The sequence below is a fragment of the Sebastes fasciatus genome, chromosome 5 (genome assembly GCF_043250625.1).
Source record: "Sebastes fasciatus isolate fSebFas1 chromosome 5, fSebFas1.pri, whole genome shotgun sequence".
In the NCBI taxonomy this organism is placed as follows: domain Eukaryota; kingdom Metazoa; phylum Chordata; class Actinopteri; order Perciformes; family Sebastidae; genus Sebastes; species Sebastes fasciatus.
In genome coordinates, this window is record NC_133799.1 from 10,279,915 (window position 1) to 10,301,070 (window position 21,156).

The 21,156-nt window shown below is 39.7% G+C and overlaps 1 protein-coding gene across 2 annotated transcripts; it reads right to left on the reverse strand.

The window, feature by feature from the left end:
* Positions 1-823: 823 nt before the first annotated feature.
* dnai3 (dynein axonemal intermediate chain 3) lies at positions 824-21,120 on the reverse strand. 2 transcript variants are annotated; one of them, XM_074634995.1, is made up of 23 exons: positions 21,060-21,120; positions 19,342-19,442; positions 19,196-19,234; positions 16,152-16,336; positions 15,549-15,653; positions 14,887-15,018; positions 14,579-14,778; positions 14,154-14,270; positions 13,657-13,853; positions 13,169-13,287; positions 12,361-12,450; positions 11,987-12,073; positions 10,415-10,534; positions 9,239-9,312; positions 8,778-8,922; positions 8,032-8,131; positions 4,799-4,923; positions 4,576-4,636; positions 4,033-4,163; positions 3,597-3,804; positions 2,863-2,954; positions 2,401-2,517; positions 824-1,519 (listed from the first exon to the last, which is right to left on the reverse strand). In XM_074634995.1, the coding sequence occupies exons 2-23, from the start codon at positions 19,418-19,420 to the stop codon at positions 1,388-1,390; spliced, it is 2,655 nt and encodes an 884-aa protein (XP_074491096.1). In that variant the 5' UTR covers positions 19,421-19,442; positions 21,060-21,120; the 3' UTR covers positions 824-1,387. The 2 variants fall into 2 exon arrangements, with proteins under 2 accessions (XP_074491096.1, XP_074491097.1); XM_074634996.1 differs by lacking the exon at positions 12,361-12,450.
* Between the last annotated feature and the right edge of the window lie 36 nt (positions 21,121-21,156).

A 21,156-nucleotide genomic window follows, 5' to 3' on the forward strand; every position in this document is an offset into this window, starting at 1 on the left:
AGGTATTGAACAGTGGGTTTCCTCTTTCTTCATCATCTTCCTGCTGTGGCTGAAAGCATGGTAGATGAGAGCGGCTTGAGACTGAACCAAAACAGTAAAATTGTGGGCCCTAAAAACAAAAAAACGATGAGCTGAAAGACTTCGTTCGTCACTACAAATGAGTCCTTTCACATTAAGCTGTCATTACACCCATTGTTTTTATACTAATATTGATTAGTGCAGCTTTAAGAATGTGGTCCAGTCATGTTTTTTCCCCAACTCAAAATTTCTAAAATCATGAATGATTTACAGAAAGTAGTATTAGTATGGCCTTGCCCTCCAAATGCAACCAGGCCCACATCCGCCCACTCCAACTAGTTGATGATTGGAGACTAACAGCTTTTGCATTAAACCTGGAGTACGGTACTTTTACATATAAATGAACATCCGTTACATTCAAGCCTTGCCAAACGAGTTCACACAATGCTGGTTAAGCCTATCGCTGACAGGGAAAGCTCTCTGAATTTCGCAGTATACTGGAGTTATGCTGTCTGGTGTCTGTGGCGACTTGGTGCTGCGTTTTACTTTAACCAACCAGAGCTAAAGGGGCCAGGAAGGGGAGAGAGAGATGATAGTGATGGAGCAGCAGTAAGAGTGTGGTGGAAAATCCTAAGAATTGTCCAAGAAAAGTTTCTGGAGTGGATGCTACAGATAAAAAAGAAACTCTGCATCCAAAAGAAAGCGATCGACGGCGTGAACAAACACTCCTGGGGGTGGGGAAGACGAAGTGAGCTCACCTGTGTTCGCATAATTACTAAAAAGTTCCGCACTTCAGCTTTCAGGATTTGTGGTCTGTGACTTTTAATTCCTTCTTTATGAAACATTTCTTTATCATCAGCACACGATGAGTCATACAAAATTGCTGATGTACTTGAGCAGCTTTCAACAGATAAGTATCATGAAATTAAAGAGCCATAAAATGACTTCCTGCCAAGGTCAGATCCTTGAGGTATTTCAGACTGTTTCCTCAGGGAGCGGTGGTGAAGAGGGGGCAAATGGATGGCATTACCCAGTAACTAGATATCAGATGGGTGGATGAAAAAAAAATCCATGTTTGACCCTACAGCACTAACCCAGAAACACTCTGAACGTTGACGGCAGAACCAATTTACAAAAATGTTCACTGTTCTCATATATTACAAATACATCATATTTCAATAAAAATGACACATCCATACATTAGTAGTTATGACAAATATTGTGAAAACAGCAACAAAGATACAAACAAGGAGATTTCAAATGAATGATGTCAAAATAGTTAAGGCAATCAAATTTATAAAGAAAGAAATAAACAAAATGATAAAAACCTGTTTTATATATAATGGAGTTTGTGCAGACGTGTGTGATATCAGGTGTCTTGTGTGTCGTCAGTAGATTGCCACAGGCCCATGTCCTTCAGGATGCTCTCCTGCAGCTCCTTGTGCTCCTTCATGGTCTCCTCTTCAATCTCCATCAGGTATTTTGTCGGCATTTCAGGTTCCTGGAGACAAAACATCAGAGAGGAATTACAGTCATAAACAATGTGAAGCAAATTACAGCGGCACTTTAAAAGTTCTCCTTACCCGAGACCTGACATTTCCCCTCTCTGAAGCAGAAATATTAGTTATAATCAGTTTGCAAAAATATTGCTCATTAATTTCCTTTCACCAGAGGGTGTAGGCTTTCTTAAAGGAAGGTTTGTCAAATGATAATTTTCTGTTATCACTTTTTAATTTCATTCTAAACATAACCAGATGACACAAATACACTACACAAATAGTAATCGTATAGTTTTGTTTGTATTAAATTCCTGAAGCGTCTTGTCCTTGTCATGTGATGACAAACGCTGGAAGTGAACATCAGAAAATGTGAGAAATTTACGGCTGATTGGAGGAGCAAGAAGAGAATATCCACACACACAAACACTGCAACAAAACAAAACTTCATCTGCATCCAGGCTAGGATTCGAACATTTAGCCACTAAAAGATTTAGCTTCTATAGTTAGCAGAGACACTGCGAGCCACTGGCTGTCAATAACTACCCTCTCCTCAGTGCTCGGGATCAAATAACGATCTGACTGAATTAAACATGAGGGGAGAGAGAGGGAAAGAGAATAAGAGCGACTCAAACAGGGGAAGAGTTGCAGCTTTTCCAGCGTCAACTTTGAACTGGTGTACACACTTTTAACTGGGCCAATGAAAGACATTTGAAGGTATCACTGTTCATTCAGAGGGCTGTTCCCTAATACCAGTGGCTGTCAGTCAGGTTAGAGTGTAGCTGAGGATACAAGGTCTCATTCAAGGCTATTTTAAGGGCAAATATTGATGGTTGGGAGAGCACAAAGCCTGTTTATTCTTTCTACAGTCAGATCAACAGCTCACCATTCTCTTTTCGAGTTCTGCAGCTTCCTTCTGCTGTATCGGCCACAGTTCCTCCCTCTTCAAAAAATCCTTCAACCTTTCTTCCTCCACCTCAAAGCATTTCCTCATACTCAAACTCTGCATACAGACGACAAGAGAAAGGCACTTGTTAGCAGGCAGACATTAAATAAACTTGTGACTAATAACACAATAACCCATAATCATAGTTTCTCTGACAATGCTGGAGGTTTGGTGACCAGCATGCCTATTACTAGAATGCCTTATATGTGGACTTAATGTCAATGTAATAAAGCAACAAAAAGAAACTAGTGGCATGCTGCAGTGTTGGATTTGTTACCTCCGTTTTTCAACCTTAACCAAGGGTACATTATTATTCTTTTTTGTAAAATACAAATTAAACAGACAACTCCTAACCTTCTTTAAAGTGAGTACATATTATAGGAGGTGGTTGGATTGTCTTACCTCATTCTTGGAGGGAACGTAGAGAATCTTGGGGATTTCGAAAACACGGACCGTTCCAAGGTCGTCACTCACAGCCAGGAAGTGCTGCTTGGCTGTATGTAGGAAAAAAAATCCAGTAAATGAGCTTCATGGTTCAACAAATTTTACAACAAGGAACTTATCACCAAGGCTGTGAAAACATAAATAAAACAGACACAGAGGCAGGCACAGTATCGGAGCAGCAGCAAGAGATTACAGCAGAGAGTAAAGTAGATTGTTTTATGGCCATTATTTATTTTATTTTATTTTATTCATCTTTTAGAATGTTTTACTCCCTATTTTATTTTGTCTTTTATTTGTTTGTTTTTTAATCTATTGTTATCTATTTTGTTGATTTTATTATTATATTACATACAGTCTCAAATTGTTTTACTGTTTTCAGTTATTATCAGCTATTCAGTCATCTGTAAAGCACTTTGAATAGCACTAACCTGTATGAAAGAGGCTATTCAAATAAAGTTTGATTGATATATGTTGTACGTTTGTAGCAGCACATTCAAGTTTCCTCTCTAATCTAGATCACAGGCTTACCTCCATTTATTTTCATTTATGCAAACATACTATTAAAATGTGATTTGGATGTGAGACACAAAAGTTAGAAACAAAACATAATAAAACAAGTAATGTCTTTTTTAATGGAGCCACACATATGCTAACTAGTACTGTGTTGTGTACCAAAGAGGCAGAGAACTCACAGGAGCCGGTCCAGGGTTTGATGCAGGTAATCTTGGCATTGGTGACGTGTGCGTGGACCTGCGCAGGTTCACTGATCTTCTCCAGCAGGTTCCACACATCGATGCTGCCATCCTCTTTCCCAATGAAGAAAACAGCTGGTCGGGACAGGGACCAGCATCCCACAGTGCACACCTGCTCAGACTCCGGTGACAGGATGATGGGGCCATCCTGGATGTCGTAGAACATAAAGTCAAACAGAGTCAGTGGATTTAAAATGCAACAAATCTGGTCTGATATACATTAAATATGATGTATTTTATCTTGTTGTGTAGTACTGATTATGTTAAAAGTCTCGGCTCTTCTGTGTTTATTCATTTTTACTCAATCGAGTATGTGGGTGTGATTTCAACTGGTTGCAATGTCTGCTACTGTAGTTGAAGCGACAGGTGTTGTTACCATGACTCCCTCCTTCCAGATGGCGAAGTTCCAGCTTCCCGTTGTCAAAATGATGTCTTTGAAGAAGGGCGACCTCTGTACTGTATTCACCAACCTGTGATGGATGCTATAACAGTGGAGGACCTTGGCACCTGAGAGAGAGGAGAGACAGGGAGAGAGTAATTTGCTTCCAATGAAGCAACAGGGCAATACAAAGAACAATTAACCCTCTGTGTCCTCTGTGTACATGTATTGACTAATGTATAATGGTGATTACATTCAGCATGGCTGCCAAACCAAAGAATTGACTTACAATGATAGTGGCTATTCAAATAATTTTAATAATTAGCTTTTATGATTAAATCTATTACTGCTGATGGCTTCTTTTGTCTTTTGACTTCGAGGTTACTATTACTGTTGTGGATAACATCAAACTGATAAAACAAACTGCATTCTGCTCTGCTTTGGAGAATAGTCAGCAATCAGGAATACATGATACATGTACATGATTTGCAGTTAATGGGCTTTAAACTGACTTTAATAATGGTAAACCAGAATACTCACTTTGCAACCGTCCAGACATGTCCTTCTCCATTTTCCAGTCAGTGTAAACAATCTCCCCATCCTGGCAGTAAAAACATACATCATGGGATATGTGACAAGGGAACATGGAATAAACCTGCATACCTTTTTTTTATATTTGTCTTAGTTTTGTTATCAAGCTCATTCAGCAGTCCAGTGTTGTACTGAAGTCGCTGTTGTTGACTTCACTGGTAGGAATGTTTACCTCTGTTCCAATGCAGAGTTTGCTATTGACATCTTCCAGAAGTGTGAGTGCTTTAGCTGAGGGCACTCTGAGATGGCTGAAGTCGGGGATGCCCTCTGTACTATCATCATTTTCATTAGCTTCTTCTGTCAAGGGAAACAACAAGGGAGAGTGTAGAATGTAAGGTTAAAAGTTCAACTCATACTTTTCTTTTGTTATTGTTACATTCATGGACCTTTTTCAGCCAGTCAAGAGAGGTTGCATGATCCTCATTAGGGACAAAAAGTTCTTCAGAAAACAATTACCTACAGGGGTATACAGCTGTTGGAGCCAATATGGGTGTTTTTTGGTTTCTTTTTGAAAGACTAGTTTACATTTTGTGGGTAGGCCTATTAGCATGCCACGCCACAAGGGGGCAGTTAACATGTTGGTGATGGGTCTTGCCACACAATCAAGTAATCAGTAGACACAGGTGACTGGTCTCAGTGTGTTTGGAGCGCTGGAGATGAAATGGTTCTTACTGCAAAACTAACACAATTAAGCGACACAAAACAATAAGCTAGATTCTAAGTAATGTTAAGTACTAACACAGCTAAAGAAACTACAGCCTGCAATCAACAACCACAGCAAGACAGAGGAAGCAAGCAAACAAAGACAAAAAGGTAGGCCTATGTGCATCAAGGCCACGTGTAGTGTTCCATTCCAGTCACAACAACCTTTACTTGCCTGGCAGCTATTTTGGGTCTTGTTTGCATAGTACAAATTCCCCAAACCAAAGGAAAACACAACAAAGCAGTGGACGAACACTATGCAAGAATTTGAAAACACGAGTGACTTATCAGGAAAGAAAGACAAGAGGCATTAAAAACATCTACAATTTATTTAAAGTAAGGAAATAAGAGAGATTGAACAGTGACATTGGAGCAGACCGCTCTGTAATCTGACCGTGAACAAGACGACAGGAGGACAAAAGAGAGGGAGGCGGGGAGGGGTACAGCTGAGGTGAATGGGTTGGTAAGAGGGGAGATGAGTGGGAGTGGGAAAGAAAGGAGGTAGAGGTGGGAGTGAGGACGGTGGCGAGGAGGGGGACAGTAAGGGAGAAGGGTGGGAGGGTTGAGATAGGCAGGGCTGGTAGTGATGGAAGAAACCTTTTCCATCACAAAAGCCCAACTGTCTGTCAGGGACAGTACAGGACTATCTGTTCACACCCCCTTATCAGCGAGCCGCTCCCAATCAAGTCTCAGCCTCACTCTGCTAGATTAGCTCTTGAAGGTCAGATCATATTACCAAATCACACATCTTCTAAATCCACTTTCCCCCAGTTAAGATGTGTGTAAAGATGTGAGACAGACGATTCAGCGCAGCAACAGATGTAGACATTGTTCAACTTTCACCACACTGCACTGCGGCCTGACTGTTGCTTAATCCCCACGAGGGGTTGTTGCTCGCAAAAAGCTGGAGTGGAAGGTCATGTGGTACCGTCGCAGGGCAGGGTGGAGCTTTCCTACAGTGGCTAAGTGACTTCGGCATCAGAGATGACAAAAGGCAAAAAACAAACTTGTTGAATATAGAGCTCAGAGGCAGACGGTGTAGACTCGATCGATATGAGTCAGACATCTGAAGTAGCAAAGTATTAATCACACAGGGATTAATTAAAAACTTAATAACAGACTGCCTGAGGGCTGCAGCAGATTTATTGCCTCAGTTTGTGAACATATTAATTCTACAAAACGCCAGCCACCAAAGCTGTGGTTATGGAGGCAAGACCTCCATCCAGACAAAGACAGGTCTCTTCTTGACCAGCCAGGACACACACGATCATCTTCTGGGCCTAAAGGAGCCTGAGCAGCATATTGCAAAGAGCTGACAGTCAGCGAGGCTAATGCTCCGCAACTATGAGGGCCTTGTTTTGGAAGTATCACTTAATAAAGTGCTATGAAACCGGAGGAGAGAAGAGGGAGGCGGACAGAGAACGAGAGAAGCTAAGGGCTGATTGAACCCTGCCCCACTGATTACTGTGTTCAACCATCCAAAGCAGAGTTAAAGAATCCAAAATCCTCCCCAAAATATAGACTCGCAGCCATGCACACACTTTTGAGAATTATCATACATGGGATATTTACTTTTGTAATGCTCCTTGTTTGGTCTCCTCACTTGTTTTTAACACACAAATATTCAGAATCCAGTAATTTCACAAATTGTTTATCATGATAGCCTTTCAGCATATTGTAATTCAAGTGCTCTGAGAGAAAACTAGACTTCTGCACCTCCTCATGGCTCTGTTTTCAGGCTTTAGAATATCTAGCCCGTGATGGAAGACTTTGACCAATCACAGGTAATTTCAGAGCGAGCGTTCCTATTGGCTGTGCTCCGGCTGATGGTCGGTGCTTGGTATTTCCTAAACTATACTACAAGTTGTTTCTGAAAACATTTGAGACGAGAAATAGGCATTATAGTAACAGAATATTGATTCATATTTGATCAGCGCTGCCTAGTTTGACTTTTTGGTCGGAGTTCGTGAGTGATTGTCAGCTGGCTCTCATAGAAGGCAGCTGGACAGCAGGCTCCAGCTCAGCTCTGATTGGTTGTTTTCCTACGGTCTGTGATATCTTTCAGATGCCATGAGGAGCACCGGAGGACAAAGAGGCACATGATTTTTTTCAGATTACCAGTCTCATGCACTACGGTCAGGATATAGTGACCATTTTATAAAAATAACTTTTTTTAATCATTAATCATGCTCCATTTCTACCCACTGCTGCTTTATCAAAATTAGCTTTTCTCTCATCTGTGATGTTTCAAAGATTAAAACGAAAAATAGGAATACTCGTGCAAAAGTACGCAAAACCAGGTGCAGTGGCCCTGTGTGCTCTGCAAGAAAAGTAATAGCGTCTGCAATTTTGACACTGCAGGCAAAGAGTGTTACAATTGCAGCTTTTTATATATCTTATCACTGCTGTAAGTGTACATTTGTGTGTGTGTTTGAAATTTTGTATTTTACATTTTGGACTTGCATACCGAGTTTTACTTCTGTTCTTCTTTTTTTTCTGAAACTGATTGAGTGTGTGTGGGTTATAATATCCCACTTTTATGAGGTGCTTTGCATCCACCCAAAACACCAGACAGTATTTATTGTACAAATTATTGTAATTGAGTAATGCTCATTTGAGTGACTGATTGTAGGAGAAGGGAGAGGCAGTGCAACAGACAGGAACAAGTAAACCAAAGCCAGCCTGAAGGGTAAAATCCTTTACCTGTGGTCCTGCCTGTATTATTATCTTTACAGGTGTAAGGTTCCAGGCTGAACTTCAGAGGAGCGTATTCTCCACCAGTATCGATCTTTGGCAGGGAAACCTGACACGACAGGCAAGAAGACAACCTTTGATATTTGAAGAACTGACAAAACATTATTTAAAACAAAATCATGGCTCAAGTAACTGCACACTAAAAAGCATAAAATGAACCCTATTTGAATACATAGAAATACACAGGCATACACAGAGCTTTTGCATTTAAGTATGAAATAATGCTAACATTCACATTGTGGTATAAAATGTTACTTGCACTGTGGCGAATCAGTCAAACTCAAAGTCCTTCATAAAACCTGTTCTCCAAACTCCAAAAAATGGAATTGCTTAATTGGTTATATTAGAAGAAGTCTGATTGGCTTTCTTGAAAATGCCAAAAAGGAAAGCGGATGGCTAATTTAAATCCTATATTGTTTTTCTTCCAAAAAGACCATATTTGAAATCTTTAATTTACACCATTTTTATATTGAATACAGGTGTATTCATATATCTACACAAATCCATTTTGTTAGAGGTTTCAACATTAAGCTTAGAGCAAATTTGTCATGCCAGTGGAAGGCAATGTCAACATTTATTTAATTTTCTATTTGCAGGTAGAATCATTTTCTACCAGTATTGGTGGACTTAACATTTGTCTACTGAACACAATGGCGATTCGGTTTGAAGTATACTATCCCTTGACTCTGCATTACCTTGAACAGAGGTTTCCATGTCCGGTCCAGGTGTTTGAAAGTTTCTGGGATACTGTAGGGCGTCTTCTGATTCTCACTCTGCTTCCTGTCTGACGCTGACTGGCTCAACGCTGTTGACACTCGCACATCCCAGAACAATAAAGCGCTTTAGAGGGAGACAAATGAAAAACGTTAATCTTTTTGTCCATAATTAAACACGCACACTGTGAATATTGACTGATAAAGACTCTGTTGGAGGCCTGTGATTTGTCATTCTCTAACTAAAGGTTCAAAAAGCAGCATCTTCTCCAAATGTGGTGACTGCTAGTAACTGCAGGCAGCGAGCAGTACAGAGAGAGAGAGAAACACTGAGTCTAGTGGGACCTGTAATCTGGCTGGAGTGTCACGGCAATTGACAGTGAAGCTGGCGGCATTTCATTAATTTAACATTTAAATTGAACAGGTTTCTGTATAAGCCCTACCAGTCAGGGGAGCAGGTGACAACCTGAGCAGAAATCTTGTACTTGTTCTCCACTGGTATGCCCGTTCTGGTCACCTAATCAGAGAGAAAGAGAGAGAGTCACAAAATCAACAAACGTCTGTCAGGCTTAGTGTATTAAAGAGCTGATTATAGTGAAAAAAGGGTCATGAAGATATATGGGAGGTTAATGTGCCCTCGGGGGCACTTTGATGATTGCCTTATTTTACTTATCCAGATGAGTGCCAGTGGTTGTCATGATTTATTACAGTTGGCTGTATAGATGCGACGGATAAGCACCAGTGGGACACCAGAATTACTGACAACACTAAGCAACATGCTTAGGTTCTGTGGACTGTGATAATGTTGTGACTCTGTGTGACACCATAGCTCATTTTTACTGTATTTTCTTATGACTGCTACCATTATCTTTCACAGTTATCACTGCACTTCGTTGTTGCTGGGTTACAGACCAAACACCTTAGTGTCACTGCAGCAAATATCGCTTTAGGTCAATACATTTTTAGATTTACTGTGCAGAACATTCAATGATTTTCTTTTATGTTTGGTCCACTATTAGCAGATGAAAACTGGACCACAGACCGCAGATGTTAAATAACAGGAAAATTCAGTACAAGTACAAAAAAACATCTTGAGGCTATCATCATATCCTCATTATAACCTTCATAGCCTTTTCTCTGCCCTGACTACTTCACTGTGCCCACTGTTGCCTTTCCTCCAGTTAGACTTGTTTACATAAAGTGGCTTTTAACCTTAGTCCGATAAAAGCTCTGTCAATATTCCAAAACTATATCTGGAAATCATTCGAGCAATAACAGACCTGACCCTTTAAGTGCTTAATGTTTTATTATCAATTTGAGATTTAGGTGCGAAGGATTAAAATGTACTCTAGTTGCCTTCGGTATGTTGGAAACTATGCCACAGTGTTTACTTTAGATACGATAAGAAGAAGCTTGAGATTGAGAAAACATTAAAGAATGTTTTACTGTGTAGTCACACAAAACACCTTTTACTAATCAAGATAGGCCAAATTAAATACTGATTAACCTTGTGGATGATGGAAAATGACAGGAAATAACGTCTCTACGTGATCAGTGTTCTTCCTATTTAACGTCAGATTTGCAGTCTTCCAACCCCTCGGGCCTTCAGCTCTGTGTACCTCAAATGTTGGTGGCAGCCACTGGACATCAGTAATTGGTGCTTTGTGGCTGCTCTCTAAGGCAGACACTGCACAGAAGCGCACGACAGGAGTCTTATTCTCTTTGTTGTCATCGAGGTCCTGGTGGGAGGTCAGACACAAAAGGCACAGCATGTACAGTGAGCTCTGACATTTCAATTTAAATACAAAGACTTTATACAGCGGTGAACAGCCATCCTAAAATGGTCCAGCAGGAAATTCAAATATAGTATACATAACAAATTATGGATAGTGCAACACATAACTCCAAAGATTGTTTCTTCAATCTTGCACAGAGTGTGTAACAAAGGATTTTTTGTGTGCGGTGCCCCTGCAGTTGGATTTAAATGGTGTGAACAGAACAGAAATATATACAGGCGGATTGTAATTCTTCATTTATCTGATAAGCTAGCAACAGGTGCTGGTGCAGCGCAGCTTTCACAGCACTCAACATCGAAATAAAGCCTTTTAGCAGATACAACCGCCACTGTTTACACTGCAAACACAAGGGAGGGCAGTGATCTGATTTGCTTGTGTGTTATCTTCTGTGGGGACAAACTATGGCGGAGGATGGAATTGGCTTGTGTAACAGCTGGAGTATGGGAGCTGATGCTGTTGACTCTGGAGAATGAAGAGCAAACAAGGACAAAGAGAATAGAGGGAGGTATGGAGGGTGGGAGAGGGGGAAAGCAAAAGAGAAGGAGGTAGTGTGGACAGGGATGGAGACAGCTGTTCCACTGTAGAGGCAATAAAAACACACAAAGCAAATGGGGGCTGGATGATGGGGGCATATATGTCTATTTAAATACAGCAGCCGGGTGGAAGATGTCAGCAGGGGTCAGGCTTTAGGGACAGAACTGGTTTAGTGTTTGGTGTCTGGACGTCTCAACAGCTTTGCTATGTTGTGGGATAAATCTGAGCCCTGGTTTTTGTCACGTATCCTTACCTCTCTCGTCCCCCATCTATTCTTTATTACTCTACATAATACCATCTAAACAGGGCAGCAATGCCATGGAAATATTAGTTTACTATGATGTTAAGCCAAAAGAGAAACCCTCTTTGAAGTTTCAGTCTTCAGTCTAGAGTTTTTGTTTATCCACTTAGATCACCTCAATCTGACTATGGTGCTTGTATGAGTAGGCTAAGAGGCTGTTTTCATTTAGCAGTGGGGTCATGTAATGATATAAACTTGCTTTGAGATTTACTCCTGGCATTAGTACATTTGTGGAACTGGTTTTGACAGCTGTGGCTGGCTTGAAAAGGACCATTAGGCCACTGCATTCCCATCTAATGAAAGAGTGAGGATGAGGAGAGAACTCAGGAGGCAACGTATCATCGTCTCACTCTGTCATACAGCACAACCCGTCTTTACAGCAAACATGCTGCACGCTTTGATAATCTGAGGACCCGTGCTCGACAAAACCAGGCTGACATCATAGCTAGCCAAAGAATTACGGTAACTGATACCACGTGTAATACACCAACACGGACACAGAACACCATGTATTATTGTATCAACATTGTGCACATTAGAGAAAGGATATGGGTACTTACGAATGTCTCGGTGTTGACAGCAACCTTTTTACCCAGCTGTGTTCCCTGTAAGTGAGTGACTTGAGCAGAAATGTCCCACAACACAACCTGAGACAACAGACACACAAAATCAGTTACTGTGGATCAATATCTGAGCCAGGTGCAAAATACACTCAAAATAAATATGATCACATGTAAATTAAAACAGAGTGGGAACAGAAACAACACATTGGAACTGTACAGGATATGATTAAGAGGACTGAGGGTCTATTTAATAATTTTCCCTTATAATGAAAAGAGAGAGGAATGGAAAAGTGGTTACAAAAACTGCTACAAGGCAGAAAATGCAGCAGATGCAGCAAACCAGAGATGCAGAGCAGAGTCAAAGTCAGCACCTGGCCATTCATGCAGCCGCCAACGATAATATTTGGATCAGAGGGGCAAAACTCAAACACAAAAATGTCATCTGGACACTCCAGCAGCAACTGCAAACAACACAGAAAACCAAGGGCAGAAATATTATATTTCAAAGTAGACATTTCCATGTATTGGGTGCTTGCCATCCCGAATATTTATTTATTCTAGTCTCTCCATACAAGGTTCAGCTTTTAATCCACAAAACCGAGTGCATACAGTAGATTCCATTTCATCAGGCATAAAGGGGAAATAACTCCCAGGAGGGGCAGGATGATTCAGTATTACAGAGAAGTCATTTTTCCGCATCGTGTTTAAATCTGCTGGAGTTTAAAATTAGCTGCAACACTGAACTACGGCATTTTACTCCCCACACTAAATAAATATACTTATTTCAATTATATAATGTCTCTGGTTTCCTCTACACAGGACCCTTTGCTACTTTGATCACTGCTCCAGCAGACAGTGAAACCAAAGAATGACGCATGAACCAGTGAAGGCATACGTCATGCAGAACTCATATTACTTTTGAGTGATTTAGCAGCTCAGTTTCATTGATTCAGTGCCTCGGTCAAATCAATAGAGCTTCTCAAATTTTGCTAAATGGTCTTGAATGACAGCAGAAAGCAAATCCTTCCAGCCATTTGTTATCATAGTGTGTCTCAAACTGATATGAGGTCAGAATTAGCTTGTAAGCTGTCAATGACAGATACAAATATGGCCTTTTTGATATCTTTTCCAGCTTGTACACTCTCCACATTCACTGGAATACTCCTATACTTTCCATACCTGGGGATTAGAAGGGTCGGAGAAGCTATAGAAGAGAATGAGAGAAGCTCCGACAACAAACGTTGTGGAATCCTTCGACTGCTCCTCCTTTTTTTCTTTCAAAGCCACAGCTATCACACCTACCACATCAAAAGACACACCACACAATGGATCAACGACACAGCAACAGGAAAATAGACGTTAAATATGTAATTGGTGGCTCAACTCTTAACCCTCCTTTGAATAACATATATTCGCACTGATCACATGTTTTGGCACTTATATTATTATTATGGAACTTGCTGGAAGTCTTCTCTATAGGCGATGACAACATTACAAAGCAGTAGTGAAGAACATGAATGATTTCACAAAGGATGAGGATTTTAAATTCTAATACTTCTCAATGACAGTGAAATTACAGAGAGAATTAAGGATAATACTATCCTTGTCAACATTTTCCAACCATATGCTATTATAGACATTTTTTCATGTTCCCTGTTGTACTTTACCGTAGATGGTAGGGTGCCAATTAATGCTAGTGATTTTCTTGTCCTTTGTGTACTTCTGGTCTGTGAAGGCCTGATAGAGCATCAAACCTTCAGAAATCTTCCCAGACCAGTCACCGTCCTCAGCTCCTGTCCCCAGAGCCTTCCAGTCATCAAAGAACACATTCATGATTCCTTCCTGCTGGAGGGCTTGCAAAACCCTGCAATAGAAGGTAAAACTTCTAGTTGCAAAACTTGTGCATATGGTTTCATTTTACTCTGTCAAATATCTTCATAGCTACATTGCAACGTTTTCTAATACTCCAGAAAATCCAGTACACTGGGAAGGTGAAGGTGTCCTAAAAGTATGCCTTTTGCATATTCTAATGCTCCTACATGTGGTGGTAAAAATAGATGGGTTTGCGTACCCTGAGGCTGATACAGTAATGTATGAATTTGGGTTGAGTCTTCCTATACAATATATAGAAAGCAGACAAAATTTCTAGAATATTTCATCTTACCTGGGTGTCACTGAGTTGCAAAAATTCTTCAGACTCTCAGACTGGAGGATGTCCTCTTTTTCTTCATCACTTAACTCTCTTGGCGTGTACTGGGTACAAATATTCCTCTGAAACTTCCTGTAAAGTGGACAGAAAATTATTATACAATACATTTGTGGAGGTGGAGTTACTATTAAAATTATAAAGAGAGAAAAAATTATATATGTTGAATGCTATTTCATGAATGTGTCGGCTATATAATCTATAGTATAAGGCATATAGAAAAGAATTGCAGAAAAAAACTTGTCTCAGAAAGAGATTTAATATTGCATTTAGTGTTAAAATCTTGTTTTCTAAATGCCTTGAGGTGTTGGCAGAACCTGTAAGTGCTTCCGCCCCCCCCCGTAGAACAAATCAATTTTATGTGTACTGATTCGCTGGCATACCACTGTGTCTGAGCGCTGCTGCTCTGCAGTATGGGAACAGCCTGTATCCCGCTGTCCCTCTGCATCTGTTTGATGCTGAATCTGCTGTCTTGGTAGGAAGCACACTCTAGGTAGCCATCCTTAGCATCTGCAGTGTTGCGGTCAGAAAAACAGACTGGTGCCCCAAACTTCCTCCGCACTCTGGAGAACTTGTACCACAGCTGATGACAAAAAGGAGACAGAATAGAAAGGTGCAATGGAAGGACATAGGGTGAAAAATCTGATTCAATATGCCTATTTAATGTGTTTTTTGTTATATGCTGCAGTACCTTTTCTCTGGTCTCTTTGAAAGATTCTTCATCTATTTCCTTCTCACTGCCAAGAGGTATCCATTCCTTTGGTTCTGGGGTTTTATAGACTTCATTCTCAAACACTTCTGGTGTCTTCTCTCGTTCTGGGGGCTGCAGAACACAGAGAGTAATACAAGCATATACAGTATAAATAAGAGGACAAATGGAAGATTAGTTAGTAGGATATATTTTGGTGAAATCTCACACAGTCACACTTGTCACAAAATGTTTGAGCTAGAGCTAAAGATAAAGTGAAGTAGTTTTGGAAGTCTTTTATTTCAATCAGCTACTGAAGATATGCCAGCTGGCAAAGTAAAATAGGCCTCTGATACCAGCCAATACTGTTAGCGATAAAATAGTGTACAGACCTCCAATATAAAAGAATAGTAAATAATAGAGAACATTCCTCTAGAGAACTGTTTACCAGAATCAAATTGAAATCAAATGTTTTGGTGCCACACTGGTGCTGTTATGTTGATGCTAAATGACTAGGGCATTTATTCTTATAAATAATCATATTGACATATTTAGTTAGTGCAGAAACCTACTGCACCACTTTCCAAACACCAAGGAGTGGACAGAGCATTAGTAAGAACAAAAGGAAAAAGTGAACCTTGTAACCAAAACTACCGTCTACTTACGTTGAGGATTCTGTCTTTAGCTTCTGGTGTCAGAACCAGGTAGAAGCTGTGGTCATAGGTGAAGTCCCTGTCAAAAACCAGCAACAGCTCATCCTCTGGGTAGTCCTGTCAAAAGAAATACTTTAGATTTCACAACATTCAGCTATTTTCATGACAAAGTTTCTTTGGAAAAAATTAATGTAGTGTATTTGAATTGATTCTGGCAACTTTGTACAGCAGTAATTTGGTCGAGATGCAGTAATTTGGTGGATGATGGAGTGAGATGGGAGTGGCACACAGCCAAGGTCTTACCACAGCCAAGGTAAGACATTGGTTATGTGCCAAATAAAAAAGGTGCCATTACTTAGCACTTAGCACAGATGAGTCTGTATGGGTCCCTTGGGGCGCTCTCTGGTCTCATTAGCGTAATGTGTTGTGGTAGAAGGGGCATGAATGCTTAAAGTAAGAGTGGTGGTTACCATGTATTTAATCTTGACCAGAGACAGAGGGGAAATTAAGTTAAACTGGTTACTCTGTCTGTTCCCACAGCCCTTAACTTGGGGTCTATGTATCATCACAGTGTCTTGGGGGTATTGTCTGAGTATGACAATGGATCAGCCTCACCAGCACAGTCTGCTTCACAGGGCTGAAATCGGACACTGCGGCTCTTGTCTTAATGTCCTGTATGATGTCGTCTTTTTTTAGCAGCTTGTAAGGGCTGTCCCCTGTGACGTCCTCATCGGTGCGGCAACCAAAGAGCTCCTGGGTGGCTGATGTCAGGACCAGGGGGAAGATATCATCAGGGTGACCTTGGTGAGAGAGTTCACAATCAATATAGACAAGAAAAATGATAGAAAGAGGAAATTATAGATTAAAATGTGTTGGATCTAAACCTCCAATCTTTGTGAGCACGCAGTAAGAACATAATATGCTAAATCACAAACTATGGATTTTAATAGTGTTTGGGCAAAACACCATTTTTTATCACTAAGGATGTTTTGAGACTTTCTACTTTTATAAATACAATTACACTTACCAAAGTAATTTGAGCAAAGCAATGTTAATCTAAAAAATAGATTGTCACAGATAATCTGAAAACAAGAAGCCCCATATAAAAATAATGTAATGAAACAAACAAACAAGTGAGAAAACTGCTGAATTTACACAGAAAGCCAGTGTATTTTATATTCTCTTCCTCCACTCCTAAACTATATACACTATAGAGTATAAGGCCTCATGAAAGACAATCTTTAGGATCAATCTGAAATCATCAGAGGTGTTTGAAGATTTGACGCTGTACGGTGTTGACAATAATAATAATGAGCCATGAGTTTAATTGTCATGTTGTTGTGTACTGTCTATTCCGCAGACTGTACAAAACAAATTGCTGTCATCGTCTGTGCATTTAAAAGATAATGAGATGTACAAATATCATGTGAAAATAGTCCTTACAGCTGGAGGTGGCAGAATAGACCAGTTAAAACAATATATATTTTATATAAATGGTTTCTTTCTGATTATGTCCTGCATAGAAAAATCTGCATTTCCCTACCATCCACAGTTTAATGTGAATGGATGCAAACCAAGAGGTTTAAAAGCACACAACATACAATGCTAATAGCTGGATTGCAGATCATGTACTGAACAGTAAAGGGAACAAAAGGAGTTATACTGTGTATATACTACAGGTCGTAGAAATAGGTGAAACAGCTCTGAAAACAGCGATACAAGCATGATGAGCAGGAATGTAGAGATGCCACAACTAAGAGCCTAAACCTCACTTATCAAGTGATATTCACACAATGGAAACGTTTTAAAGTCACCATTGCCTACGGACTGTGACACAGATTCTTACCCATAATTTTCTGATCAAACGCGCAACGCTTCTGATCCTTCACCTGCCCCACCCTGCAGGCTGGACCACACTACAATATCACAATATGAAATGCCGTCCTTGTGAACAACCTACACGCAATGTCCAAACACTTGTAGAAGGAATGCTGCTGGTATGTGAGAGGCAGATCAATAATGCATGAATTCAAGACATAAACTGCTCAATTAAAGACATCTAACCAGGATTGTTGCTATATAAAACCGCAGCACTGCACCATCACCACAACAGAGTATTTCTCAATAAACAATCTATGCAGACTCCTCCATATCTAAGGCCAGGCTCAGTCCAGGGCACACTACAGTAAACAGAGCTCTGCATAATGATAGTTTTCATCCTGCTTGCGGTCTCTCTCTTCAAAGTCTTTCCACAAGGTTGCTGAGGGGACGCTGGGAACGCTAAAGTGCAGCTTAAGTAACCACTTCCCAGCTGGGTGTGTCAACCCTTTCCACTCACACCAGTTAGGCCTCACGCCAAATCATTGTAGTGGAAACTCACACCCCTCATTTCACACAGTTAAGTGTCAAATATGGCAGTTGTATTCATGGAAAAATATTTGCTTGAGAGATGAAGAGAGTGTGATGTGCAATGTTCCATAACCCTAAAGAATGCAATTAAACTGCATTCGTAGGCTGCGCTGAAGAGATATTGTAAATTTGTCGGGCCTCTTTCCTCTTGCATAATCCACTCAAGGCTTGTATTTTTTTTTACAGCATATTGTAAGACATTTATACTGTACCACAGTACACTGTAATTAGGGGCAGTTTGTTTTCATCGCCGTTGATACTACTGAAGAATTTTAAGCCTGAACAATAGACGTTTATCAGCTGATAAGATTACTATATCGTTAATGTCCTTGTGGTCTAGAGGTAAAGAACACCTGCATTTATATTAGTGTCAGTGGGCCACAAATAGTTGGTCCCCACAAGGTTAACTATTAAATGTTAAGATTCAAACTTGGTTTTAGGTTAAGTTTAGGGTCAGTGTTAGGTTAAAGTTAGAGTAAAACTATTAAGGATGTGTTCAATTGGGAGATCTAACAGACTTGCACTTATCCTGCTGGGTGTATAAGATGGAAATGTGTGAAATTATGTACAAAACAGAGCCAATGTGAATCTGAGGACTCATTACTTTTAACTCCTACAAGAGCCAATGACCTAATCCATAGTAAAAAGATACATTTGGTGACCAGCATTTGACCAAAAAACATGTCTTCAGGGCTGATATGTTGACAGTAAACTAGACCATGACAATGGGAGCCACAGCTGAGTAGAGCGCATGTCCAAAGGCTATGCAACAGTACACTCAAGATCACAACATAACAATGCATATACGTAGTTTCTCCAATTCCTCAAAGACTTCTCTGATTATTAGTTTCAGTCATGCTTGCTATATTCCTGCTTATACTCCTACTTCCCTATCAAATAAATGAAGGCAATCAAATACAAATTGACTCTATCTTCAAATTAAAATTACAAATGTAGCCATGTAAGATTTATGAGATGTCTAGTTAATATAATCTAAAATTATTAAAATTCCCTTCAGGATCTGCAAACCAGTTGTTTACTTTTAGATAGCTGGATGCGCACGGTATCTATTCTCAGTTTACCCACCAGTTTTACTAAAATTGTTAATCTATTTTTTTTATTTTTTCAAGTTGACATGAATACGCTAAGTTTTAAGTAAAGTAATAAAAGGGTATTTTTTATTGTCTCACACACATTACAGTTCAGGATGGGTAAATAAATAAGTGAAAAAGTTAATAATTTTCTCTTACCAGGCGTTTCCACACGTTGAGGTGACTTACTCCTTTTGCCTAAATGGGAAGTAACAGTCAGTTCACCATTTCATTTACTGTGTCTCTCCATACCATCATGCATGCATCTAAACACACTAATACTATACTAATATTCAGACACTCACCTTTATGTTTCCCTTTCCCTTTCTTTTTACTGCCTGCACTGCTTGATCTTGATCTACTTTTTCGTCCCTTGGGTGGCATCCTTGCTCTTAGGACAGCTTCACTAATGAGAGGGAGAAAGTTTTTGTACACCATGTTACATTTCTCCTTCCAAAACAACAAACTACATATTTGTTTTGTCTATACACATTGCTATTTTCATTGAGCAACTCTCAGAGTGAACATTTCAATTCACACACAGTGGCAGAGCAGTGTCTCGCAAGAGTGCCTGAAAAATCATTATCAATGCACACGGCATCATCTTGTGGAGGATAAGAGAATTGACCTGCCATTTTTACTTTGCCTATGAGAAGCCTATCTAAATGGACTTTAGCTGTGAAAACAAAATTAAGTCAGAGTAATCAAGTCCTCAGGCTGACACACATTTGTATGGTGTACTTCAGTTTATACTAATGATAGAGGAAGGGGAATTAAGTATTCAGGTTTCAGGTCACAATAAAGTCCAGCAATGAAAATGTTATTTGAATTACAATTGCATAAAATACATACATTATTATTAGCAGAAAACTTTATACTATTCAATTTTAGTTTATTTTCTATTTTGTTTTATTCTTTTTTATATTATAAAATATATATTGTGTTTCTTTTATATATCTTATCATATAAGCTATAGGAGTTACCCTGCACTATACTCATTTTTAACAGTCTCTTCTGCACTATATTCACTTTTAATAGTTTTCTTCATCTCCTTGTATTTTTATATCTGGTATATTTTGTTTTGTACTTTGTACTTTGCACTACTAACTTTTTTTACTGCCTTTTTACTAACATGTTTTGCACTACTGGAAATATTTACTACTTTATGTACCTTTGGGTAAATTCATCTAAAATACATGTTTTATAATATATTTGCCTTTTGGGTGAACATCTGTAATTAGAAACTATAGCTATAACCCAGCCAACATTTGTATGTGGGGCCCATGTGGGTAGTAAATGGGCTGAAAAATGGGCCCTATATGGGATTGTCCGCAGGTTCCATAATGGCCCAATGTCAATTGCCCACATGGATTCCATGCAGGAGTACAATGGGTGTTATGTGGACTGGGCAACATACCCAAGACCCATCTTGGTCCCAGCTTTAAGTTCAATGTGGGTACTACATGGGGACTCCATGGGCTGAAATATGTGTTGTAAGAGGGTTTGTCCACAGTTTCCATGTTGGCCCCATGCACTAATTTCCCAGTAGTGACCCAACTAGAACCCACACAGGTAGCGTCCTACTTAGTTGATCCAAGTGGGCCCCAGATAAGATGCCCATTTTGAGCCCATACCCACATGGTACCCCCAACATAACCCATGTGGGGCCCACATAACCATGTTGGCTGGGAAAACATGTAGTAAATATATATCATTTTGAAATGTAGGTATAAGTACAAATTGTCACCGTTATATTTAAGTTTACAGTATCATAGTGTAGGCTAGATAATGGTTAAAATATACAATATAATAGATACAATATACCTAGCATTTAATTCAGCTGCTTGTTTGCTATCAGCAAGTTATTCTATGTTTCTAACTTCACAACAACAACATACAGTTTGTTTATTAACTACAAGTCATCGAGGGTGCTGCTATTCAAAGTAGACATTAAGGTAAACCCCCACTGGAGATGCAGCTAAGTGTTAATTAATAAATAATAAACAATAAAGTGTAGTTATACCACAGAAGCTTGAGATCCTCTCCACACTGTTTCCTCTTCGCTCATCAGTGGCTAATGTTTGGTTGCCAAGGGTTACAGGAGTGGGTGGAAACAGACA

What these genes read in the sequence shown, in the direction of transcription:
- dnai3 (XM_074634995.1), bottom strand. Translation starts at nt 19,420, where the DNA reads ATGCCACCCAAGGGACGAAAAAGTAGATCAAGATCAAGCAGTGCAGGC. An exon ending in AGCAGCGCTCAGACACAGTG is followed by an intron (nt 14,271 to 14,578) that starts GTATGCCAGCGA and finishes TCCACTTTACAG; the next exon opens with GAAGTTTCAGAGGAATATTT. An exon ending in CCGACCCTTCTAATCCCCAG is followed by an intron (nt 12,451 to 13,168) that starts GTATGGAAAGTA and finishes TGTTGTTTGCAG; the next exon opens with TTGCTGCTGGAGTGTCCAGA.